Source organism: Pyrus communis, chromosome 17 (assembly GCF_963583255.1).
Source record: "Pyrus communis chromosome 17, drPyrComm1.1, whole genome shotgun sequence".
NCBI classification, from domain to species: Eukaryota; Viridiplantae; Streptophyta; class Magnoliopsida; order Rosales; family Rosaceae; genus Pyrus; species Pyrus communis.
Genome location: NC_084819.1, coordinates 21088159 through 21099547, shown reverse-complemented (window position 1 = coordinate 21099547; position 11389 = coordinate 21088159). Strand labels below are relative to the sequence as shown.

At 34.0% G+C, this 11389-nt stretch overlaps 1 protein-coding gene across 1 annotated transcript; it reads left to right on the top strand.

Moving 5' to 3' along the window:
• The first annotated feature begins 2780 nt into the window (after positions 1 to 2780).
• On the top strand, positions 2781 to 8430 carry LOC137723312 (protein neprosin). Its single transcript, XM_068462475.1, has 7 exons — positions 2781 to 3685; positions 3807 to 3893; positions 4345 to 4713; positions 5980 to 6150; positions 6338 to 6391; positions 7386 to 7532; positions 7622 to 8430. The coding sequence occupies exons 1-7, from the start codon at positions 3443 to 3445 to the stop codon at positions 7997 to 7999; spliced, it is 1449 nt and encodes a 482-aa protein (XP_068318576.1). The 5' UTR covers positions 2781 to 3442; the 3' UTR covers positions 8000 to 8430.
• Positions 8431 to 11389: the final 2959 nt, after the last annotated feature.

Here is an 11389-nt window from a genome sequence, read left to right as displayed (position 1 = left end):
AAGTTTCATGGTATATAATCTTTCCTTAGCCGTTAAAACTTCCCTCAGGACCCTCACCCCATGAGTGATTGCAAAGTTCAGATTGTTCCAACCACAACACAGAGAGAGAGAGAGAGAGAGAGAGAGAGAGAGAGAGAGAGGGTTATCTTGGTAAATTAACAAACTTACATTGTTGGGTCATACTGTTTACAGCCAGAGTCTTCCATTCAAGCCTTCTTGGCTTAGAAGCAAGCGTATGGTGCAAAGACTGAAATGCCCTTTTATCAGTGAGCTGCATGTGCATGAGCGTTTCATATATCATATGAGTTCAGAGTTGTTTCTGGTAGCATTGTGGACTGACTGTTGAGACATATGCTAATTGGAGTAGAATTCTTTTCCTTCCAAATCTCTATTTCAACGGTCACGATTAAACTACATTAATATCTAGGTGCTCACTTTTTTAATATACCAAATTATTTATTAGTGCTTTAGATCAAAGGGACCCTCCCCATTCTGTGTGGTCATTGTCCAATTTACTCACTTTGGTGTTTTACTACGTACTAGTATAATTTCAGAATTTAATTACACTTGCGAATTTACCCTTCCTTCCAGTTAATTTATTTGGTTTGAATGAAACACAATATAATTTTTTTTTTTAATTGAAAAAATGCCCTCAGTATTGTCAGTGGGAAATTATAATCCCACGTTTTAAATGTTTTTGAAATATTGAGCATGTTAAATGGAAACTATCTGAATAATCGAAGAAACCAACATTCTCAACTGGAGTCGTAAATTAATACCCTTCATGAGGTTTGAGTTAGGTGGAAAAAAAATATTCTGGAAAAGTTAATATTGGTAAATATGATTTTCTTCCTTTTTTGTCATGTATTTCAAATACCAAGCAGCTCCAAATCTGTACCAGTCCTATGAATCAACTTATTTCCTACTTTGTTAAAAAAGAAAAAGAAAATATTTCTAACTGAAATACGTACGTAGATACGTAGCTACCTGTTATTTATCATTTTCCATGCATGCATGCATGGTTTTAACTTTGTCAGGATTATTATTTACAGTGAACATATATATATACAAGAGTAGCTAGGGTCTACTCTGCATTTTTTTCTGCACTTCCCATGCTCCAAGGCAAATTGATCGATTCAAACACATTGGTGTTGGACCACTCTCACTTTGATTACCACAAGGCATATGTACCATGCTATTGAATTTTGAGAAAACAATGCTCTGTATATACCACCAACTTATATGAACCCAAAGGACCTTTTCTCTTTCGGCATATTTCGATTTATCTCTATGTTGATTTTTTCTTTAATTTTGTAAAAAATAATAGAGTTGTGCATGAAAAATAAAGGGTTTGTCCTAATTTTCGGGCGGATCTACTCTTCTTTTCAACTAACCGAAACACTTTTTCGCTTATTATGTTCTTCATATTTTTAAGTGTCAAGGATTTACATGAAAGAAGTTCACCGTTACATGCGTCATGATTCAATGATGCATTGTCATGTGTAAATTTTTCTTCACTATCATTAGACTTGAATACTATAGTAGTGATGACCCAAGCATATAAGCTGTTCTCGATCGCAAGCAAAATCACTTCCCAAACAAAAGATCTTACGAGATGCTATAGTAAAATATCACGAGATGTGGTGGAGGGTATTTAAGCAAATGGAAAATTTAAAAGTTTAAGAGTCAAATCCAGATTTGTGGAGTTGAGAAGACTGACAACCAAATTTTTTATTTATTAATGAGGAGCAAATTAAGAAGCAGCATTCGAGATTCGAGAATAGAAGGTTACCCATTTATTATGTTAAACACACTAATATTTTCATATTATTCAATCCATTACTTTATTTACTAAAATTTTGTCATTATTTCTGAAATGTATACACACATGGAGAATGGTGCGCGTTTGTAGCACAGATCAAGGGACACATTGTCCCGATCGATCGAGTACGTTGAATTTTGAATAGTCCTTTCTTTGGGTTTCGTTTTCATCGCCTCAAAGTTCAAACCCTAGACATATTCATTTATTGTTGTAACAACTAATTGGATGCTTGCTGGTTTCTACGTATTTATAACTTTGACGTTATAATTATATATGTTGACAGAAAATGTATGGTACAATCCATGTAAGGTTATCTTTAAGAGTAATGTTAGAGAGATTAAAGTAGCAAATCAAATGAGGTGTTATGAATTGAAAATGAGCACGTTTATCAGCGATTAAGTAATAATTCAATCACCAACTTCTATGTCATTTAGTTTATAAAATAGTCTCCCAAACATTACTCTATCTTCAATGGAAACCTTATTACTTGATTTGTCCTTGGAAATTACTATATATTTAGTCTCATTTTACCATTTGAAACAAGTTTTGTCTTACTTTGTCCCCTAAAACTGTCATTTTCGTATCATTTAGTCTCAATTTACCCCATTTTCGTTCATTCATCAAATAGAGGTTAAATTAAAATGTTAGAATTAGGATAGTTACATGGTTGGATTCCTTCCAACATAATATGTGTGTGTGTGTGTATGTTGTAAATGGTAACATATCATATTCACATTCGGATATACCTACATTTAGGTGAGAAAAGGTGACCGGGCATGCAATGCCATGTGCTAGAAGCAAAGAATACGCCAAATGAGTGTTACTTGGTTGGAAGACTTATATAAGAAGGTACATACAGAAACAAATTAAAAAAATACTCGCACATAAAAAATAATATATGGAGAGTCTGAGAAGTAAAGAAAGATAAAGATCTAGAGAAGTTCGAAGAATTGGAAGGTTTGCGGTTTCAAGTAAATATTAATGGCAAAGTGTATTGGGGCAGATACACATTGAAGGAGTGCAATAAAAGGTGGTGGAAGTTTCAGTTGGGGGTATTGGGTAGGTCTCCCTTTTTATTTTCATTTTTAATGCTTTTCTAGCCTGTCCACTGCCCACTGCCCTCCCCTCTCCTTAAATTTCTTTGCCCTCAACTTGTATACATCGTCTCGTTTTTGCTACGAGATCCTGTTAAGAAGCTGCTGATAGAGGTTTATAAAATTTAAAAAAGAAAAGGCAGCAGTGCTTCCAATATATATGAAACCAATGTTGCAGGCAATGATGATCTTGATGTTGAAGCTCTAAAGGGTCTCTCTCTCTGCGCTGTGCTCTGAGCTCAATTATCCTTCACCCACCTCCCCTTCCTCTCCATTAATTTTGTAAGTGTAGAGAGAGAGAGAGAGGACCCTCTTGGTTGCAAATTGCATCAAGTCCCTTTCCTTGAAGTTTTGTGGTTTGTGTGTGTGGGTGTTTGGTGCAAGTAATATATCAAGCAAAATAGTCAGATTTGGTTGTGTTGTTTGTTTTACCAGTAATGGTCAAGTGCTTCTGCATCTTCTAGCAGCTGCTTCTAGCTTTTTCTTTCCATTGTCTCTCATCTCTGCCACTGAATGAGATAATAGCATGGGGACTACTACTACTCTTGGTGGAAGGAACAAGAAAGAAAAGCACTTGTCACCTGTTCTTCTTCTGAAGCACTTTTTTCTCATCAGCATATTTTTCCAAAATTTTTCACTTTCTGTGGAAGCTGCTTATTCTGGAAAGCTGAAATACACAAGGCATAATAAGCAAGTTAGCAGCTTGAGACTGGAAAGGATCGAGAAGCACTTGAACAAGATCAACAAGCCAGCTGTTATGACCATTCAAGTATGTGCATTTTTATGACTTTTTTCACAATTTGTAATAATTATTAAATCAAATTATTTAGCTTATAATTATTTGGTACTTTCATATGTATATACATTAATTTTCCCTTCAATTTTTGCAGAGTCCAGATGGAGATATCATAGATTGCGTTCATAAAAGAAAACAGCCAGCTTTGGATCACCCTCTTTTAAAGAATCACAAGATCCAGGTACAAAAAAAGCTTAAAAAGTTGACCTTTCTCACTCCCCAACAATTTATTGAATTTGTAGCTTTACATTTAACTTTTGTAACTTTTTTAAAGATGGGGGTTTTTTTTTGTCAAATAAAAGATGGGGTTTTGAATATTTATTCCTCTACACACACACATCACTCTACCCTCCTTAAAAATATAATTAGTCACAGTAGTGCTGCATTGATCCTTTTGTACTTGCGTTCGAATTCTTTTTTGTAATTTAGATTTATTTAGTGTAAAAAGATTTGTACCTAAATTTGAATTTTCCTACATGTAATTTAGATGATTAGTGAAAAAACCGCTTGTATCAAAAGAAAAACAGTTCGTTAGGTCAATTAAATGGTGTCGCATAAATCATGAGCTAGGGTTTGGTGTTGATGCATTATTCATTTGTTGTGTAATCATATTTATGTACGTGTAACTGCAGAGGAAGGCACCAGAAAGGCCAAAAGCAGTAGTAACAAAGAAGATGAAGCAAAATAATGACGACGAATTGGATGGGATTAAGGATAATAATAATGTGATTAATGCCACTGCTAATCAAGGAGGAGGAGGAGTGATTAAGGGTGCATGGGTACTGCAGCAAATGTGGCATAGAAATGGGACAAGATGTCCGAGAGGAACGGTTCCTATACGGCGGAGCACAATGGATGATGTGCTGAGGGCCAAGTCTTTGTTTGACTTTGGGAAGAAACAGCATCATACCAGTTTTAATATTAATAATAAGAATATTACTGCTGATCTTGCTTCCAGGCGAGTCGATGCCCCCGATGTGGTCAGTGGGAATGGCCATGAGGTAAACCCTAATGATTTCCCCGTCCAAATTAAGCCTCCATTTATTCATCAAATCGTGCATGTACAAATGTGTTCTATTACATATAATATATTATATCATCCTAATCATCATTTTGATATGATGATAACAAGTGTTATTTCCGCAAATGCGAGCTATAATAATTGATCAGGGTAGTGTGCTTGATGATTTTACTAAAGTTCGAATACTATTTCATAGAAGAGATAATTTAGGTATTTGTTTTATAAAGAGAATTGTTATTGGTACTTTAAAATTATCATTCTACATTCCAAACTTTTTATATTTAGAAAGAAAAATGCACTTGTGAGAAGTGTAAAATAAAATTTTTGAAGTGCCAATAACACTTCCATTTATAAAAAGAACAACATATTTTCCAACTGCATGATCATCTTCATCGCATCATCTTCTTGGAAACATGTGTTTCTTTTTCTTTTTTATTTGCAATTAAGTTGGATTTTAGTTAAAAAATTAAAGGAATTAGATATGATGCATAGTAATCGAGAACATTAAATGGATGACACAATTTGTTAGCTATACATTGATATTTTAAATTTTTGGTCATGTTAGCTATAGATAGATGATTTCTTAATTGTATATATTGTTGAAAATTAAATGTGTATAGGTTGTTGAAAATTAAATATGCATGGACCATGAAGTATGATACTTTGACAATAAATTAAGTTATCGAAAAGCCAATCTTTGTTAGATATAAAGATTATATGTTACAATTATCTAACAATTATTAAATTTTATGTAGAATATACTTTTTGATAAACTAATCAACAAATTCAGTATGAAAACTAATTACGTATTCTAAATTGAGTTTTTTTTTTTCTTTTTTTGATGAACTTTATTAAAAAGCAAAGTCTCCGGAGCATCCCGTACAAACAGACCCAGTGTCTAAAAGAAAGCCATTCGTAGTACAATTAGGAACTATATTTATATAAAGATAACATTAAGGATATCAAATTTTTAAGTCAAATGATATGTTATCAATAGAAAATAAACATGTTAATCAACATTTAAGTAATAATTCAATCATTCACTACCCACATCATTTAGTTTACAAATTAAGTCTCCCTAGCATTAATTACCCCTTATCCAAATATGATCAGAAGGGATGTCAATTTACAAACAAACAATACAGTGTAAAAATGACATAGAAAATACAGATTTTCTAATTCCAAGTAAATGGTCATTAATTGATTATTTAACAGAGATTATGTTGTATGATGGAAAATTATGTAGCATGCAATCGCGTACACTGGAACATCCCAAGAGTTATATGGCGCTAGGGCTACAATCAATGTTTGGACCCCTTCGATCGAACAGGTAAACGAGTTCAGTCTCTCACAGATTTGGGTTCTTTCCGGGTCGTTCGACGGCACAGATCTCAACAGCATAGAAGCTGGATGGCAGGTAGGTTCTTCTTCCATTTTATTTATTATATTATTTATTACTTATTTGTACACTTAATTAGGTCTAATTATTAAATCACCTCTAATTAAGAGGATTATCCCATTTTTTTAATACTACTATTATCTACTTTGAATATGGTATTAGTTGAATTTCGATTTCCTGAAGCCTTGATTGTTCCACTAGTCAGGTCAGTCCGGAGCTCTATGGTGACAGCAGACCTAGATTGTTCACTTACTGGACGGTCAGATTCTATCCCTTTCTCTCTTGCAAATTAGGTGCATATATTTGTCATGATTATTTTCCCAAAAAAAATAAAATGATTAGTGATTTTCCATACTCAAATCTTTGCGTAAATCATAATTTGTCATGCATACAAAAGCTTTTCTTTGTGTAATTTTAATAAAGTATTTATTACTATATGTCAAACTGTAAATACTTATTACGTACTAAGAAATTACTTGTTACACTTTAATCACATTGCACAAGTGATAAGCCTTTTATATATATATTCATCAAATTAATTTGAGTACTAAACAACATGGTTGACAAACAATTACTTATGAATATTTTGACTATGCTGAGTAGGTTTATTTATTTATTTAAAGAATAAATAAAAGATTTTATGAAAACTATTTGTTTTTGTGACAACTATGTTGAGTAGGAGAGATTCTTCAATGTGCCGAGAACCCAACCCGGTACAACAAGTATAATAATACAGATGGTTGGCCACTTGGAAAAGAATAATATTTCAACCAATTGTTTGATAACACTTGGTGTACCAAGTAGTATTTCTAACATACTGAAAAATCGTTGCGTAAGTAGTAATGTGAAAGTCTTCATTTAGGACATTATTGGGAAATGAAGAAGTTGGTTCTAACACACATTTTTCCAATTTCATTAAATAACACCCTATTCTAGAGGTAGCTAGAATAGAATTTTATCAAGTCTACTACACATTTTTTGTGCAAATTCTAGTTCTAGGGCATGGGCTTAGCGCTTTGAAAATCTATATGCATGCATGTTAGTCAACAATATAGATATTTGGATATTGCTCTATGTATCATTTGGCAATATGGGCTCCATTTAATTCTTTAATATTGTTAGAGGCTTCAATGTCAATGAATATTCATATATTAATTTGTTTAATTATTTGATAACTTTAATATACTTCAAAGAATTCGAAGAAGTAATATCGTTTAATCTTCTATTTTATTTATTTAAAAAAAAAAATACAGACAGATTCATATCAAGCAACTGGGTGCTACAATCTTCTGTGTTCCGGATTTATCCAAACAAACAGCAGGATAGCTATTGGAGCTTCCATTTCCCCAATCTCATCCTATGCCAGCAACCAATACGATGTCACTATTCTTATATGGAAGGTAATCCAAATCATCCAATATTAACATACAAATTAATTAAGGTGGAGGAACAATTTGGTTAATGAATGCATGTGTATGTTTAATTATAGGATCCAAAGCTAGGAAATTGGTGGATGGGATTTGGGGACAATACCCTGGTAGGGTACTGGCCAGCAGAGCTATTTACACACTTGGCGGACAAGGCAACTATGGTGGAATGGGGCGGCGAGATTGTGAACTCGAGGGCCAACGGCGAGCATACCGCCACCCAAATGGGTTCGGGTCATTTCGCTGAAGACGGGTTTGGGAAAGCAAGCTATTTTCGAAACCTAGAGATTGTGGACTCGGACAACAGCCTCAGCTCGGTCCGGGATGTGTCAACATTGGCTGAAAATACCAATTGCTACGACATCAAGAGCTCCTACAACAATGAATGGGGCACTCACTTCTACTATGGTGGCCCTGGGAGAAATGCACAATGCCCATGATGACATCTTCATCACCATCACCAATGATATATTTGAGTACCATATTATTAATTGAGTAATTGATCTAGTTTAGTTAATTAATTCCTATAAATATAAGCAAATTCTTTTTAATTATTATGTAATTACAGATATGCTCCTTCCACTCTTGTTTCTGCTATTCCGGGCCACAGTTTTCATTTTGCAAGGAAGGAAGCCAAAGTTAGCTAGGGTTGTGTATTAGTAGCTAAATAAGGCAAACTAAGAATTGCACAAACAAGCATGGAAATAGCAAACTTTGTTTAGAATTCATTTTGTTTTTATGTCGGGTAGAACTTTCCCCACCGTTTTCTTCATGCCAAAAAGAAAACAGTTGCTTATGAGTCTCTTCTTTCACCATTGACGATATGTGACGAATTTTCCACGTAACTGTGGCTGACGACTTAGCCACATCAAAAATTATTCCTCGGCATATTTTTAGTCTCGACGGTGTAGTTTATATTTAACTAAATGAGCTCTAATTAAATCTTTAGTGTTCTTTTTGTGATATAATGTGTAGGAGAACAAGCCTCCACCAGTGGCTCAGTAAGTACAATTAAGCGCAAACCGAACCCAAATTAAACACACGGACGCTGAAGATCAGAGCTTATTCAAAGACAAATCACATGGCATATGAACAGACAAAGTACCATCTAGTGGTTAAGCTACATAACGAAAATACAGAGGAAATTAATCAACCATAAGCAACCACCATGAATGACTTGACGACAACTTCCCTAGACGCTGCATGCGGCAATCGTACGTCCCAATTCCACTCCCTTAATCTTTAGGCAGTCCCAGGACGAGTGTTGATCAAGCTTTCCACAATTAATACAAGAAGTAGAGTAGCACACCTTATTTGATGCCTGCAACACCACCCCTTACGGAAGAAAAAAAAAAAAACACTATTTTGTAGCCCTGGCCAACACTAGTTACATGGGACTTGAGTCGATGGAGATACCAGCAAAATGCACTATAATTGGAACCCGCAGCACCACTGCAAAAATAACAGCCTTTTCTTCTTTTTCTTCAAGTCGAAGTCGACTCTGAGAGCCTTGAACAGCCTTTACTTCTTTCTTCTCACCTGTGCATACATTTGTTTGAGAAAGCTAATGCGCAGATAAGTAAATAACATACACACACATATATGTAATCAAGCTATGTGGATCGATCGTACACAACCAAAGGCCCTTTATGACTAGTCTGTATTAAATTCTGGATGGATCTCATTCAAATCATCAAATACTTACTACTACTGCATGCTGAATTCATGTTCAATTACATTTCACTTATTCTAGCTAGGCTAATTTGTCAGTTAATTAGGAGGATAACAAAGCCCTGCATATGCATGCCATACTTGAAATTAATACTCCCCAACTAAGCGAATTCTGTTTAGAATTCTACCCAGGTCAGGTAAGGTAACCGACCAAATGGACAAATTAAATGTCTAGTTGTATTTCTATTCACTCGTAAGTGAGAAGACTTAGAATTAAACTTCATAAATGGAGAGTGCATAACCAATTTATTTCACCACACCCCCCATACTGTAAATTTATCGTTGTATAAAAAGGATTTAAAAAATTTAGGGTAAAAACTCAGTTAAAAATTCTAAAGTTGATCAAGAGCATATTTGTTCATTATAATTGTCTAGCAGAAAGATAACGTTATGAGTTAAAAAGTTCGTTGTTAGGGGTCAAAAGCACATTTTTATTTTATTTTTAATAAAGTGACAATGTTAGTGTGTTAAATAGTTAGTTGTTAGGGGGTAGAGAATTGGTGACAATCGACTTGCGCCATATTACATAGAGGATAATTGTTTTCCGCCACCATATTAATTAAAATGTCATTTGCTTTTTTAATTATTACTTGGCAGTCAAGTTAATTACTTGCTTTTTGGCCTTCTCTCTTACTTATTTTTGCCTAGTTACTAATTAGTATTGCAGTGTCAGTCAAAATTAAATTGACTCCAAAACATTCACCCCTACTTACAGTACGAGAAGAAAAAATTCCCACACGTTTAGGAAAACTACCACCAGCGCCACCCTTTAAATTACTTAACAGACCATCTGCTTCTTTTAATCCGGTGAAGATTTTTTGATATTTTTTCGATTCGTTAAGGTAACAAACCAGTACTGGGAAAGCCGAAAGTTAAAAAAATAAATATAAAATCCAGGTGAAATAAGGAATTCGAAGCCTTAGTTGATTACCCATGTCTAGTAGTAATTCCAATTGTCCTTGTAGGTTTAGGAAATAGTTCCTGCTTCTTTTACTTGATCAACAAGGACAGTGTTTATTTTCTTATAAAAACCTACCAGCAGTACAGTCTTGCCCTCCAAAATCGCACGAAACATTCTTTGCTATCTCCATTCCTCCTACGTTTCAGAAATTCCATTGTTTAAGTAGCTAGGTGACGACTCACAGTTCATACACCTAAGAACTAGTGATCTTTGAGTTCCGAGAAATAGAATATGGAGAGGATGATTGTTGGAGAACAATTTAGAAACAAAAATAACAGAATATAAAACTTGAAATATTTATACTTTATTACTCAAAAATACTTACAATACAGAATGAAATTACACAATAAATACATAAATTAAAATGATATTAACTTGAATGAATCAAAGGTAGAGGCTAGCGCAAAAGTTATGTCATTCAAACAGTATTTCTATCCCACTTTTCTGCTTGTAGTTCTACAACGTCTGCTCGACTAGGATACAATTACCTAATTCTACAACCTGTACTAGATTATATAATTCTAGCAAATTGTTTTGTGTGTTTACTTTTTGGGAATTTTGTACAAAAGAAAAAAAGAGGAAAAAAAGATGATGATACTTGGAAACTATGATTGCAGGTGTCTCTTAATCAAAATTTTTTTTAATTAATAATTAATTAAAAAGGAAGAAAAGATGATTAATTAAAGAGGAAGAAAAAAATGATGATACTTGAAAATTATGATTGCAAATATACACAACTCTTTCTAAGAGATGTGTCTCTTAATCAAAACGTTTTTTTAATGAATAAATTAATTAAAAACTTAACTCAACAACCATAAAACCTTCAACTTCAATCCATTTTCAAATGGTCAAAATCCGATGTATTATTCCAAAGGACTTGACCTATATAAAGACCATTGATAATCCAATGTTTCCCGATGTGGGACAATAGGAGTCTCAAAATTCCCACAACAATAACATGGGATGATGTGCGGAAGCTTAAAGTTGAGTCTTTCAACAAACTTCTGGCGAAGGTGAAAGCAGTCGCGAGAAACCGAGACGAAGAACTTGACTTGCTCCAAAAGAGAGTTGTGATTGATTTGGTTGAATTTGAAAGAAAAGCCGCCAAGAAATTCAGAGAAGCGAAGAAGCGGAAAGC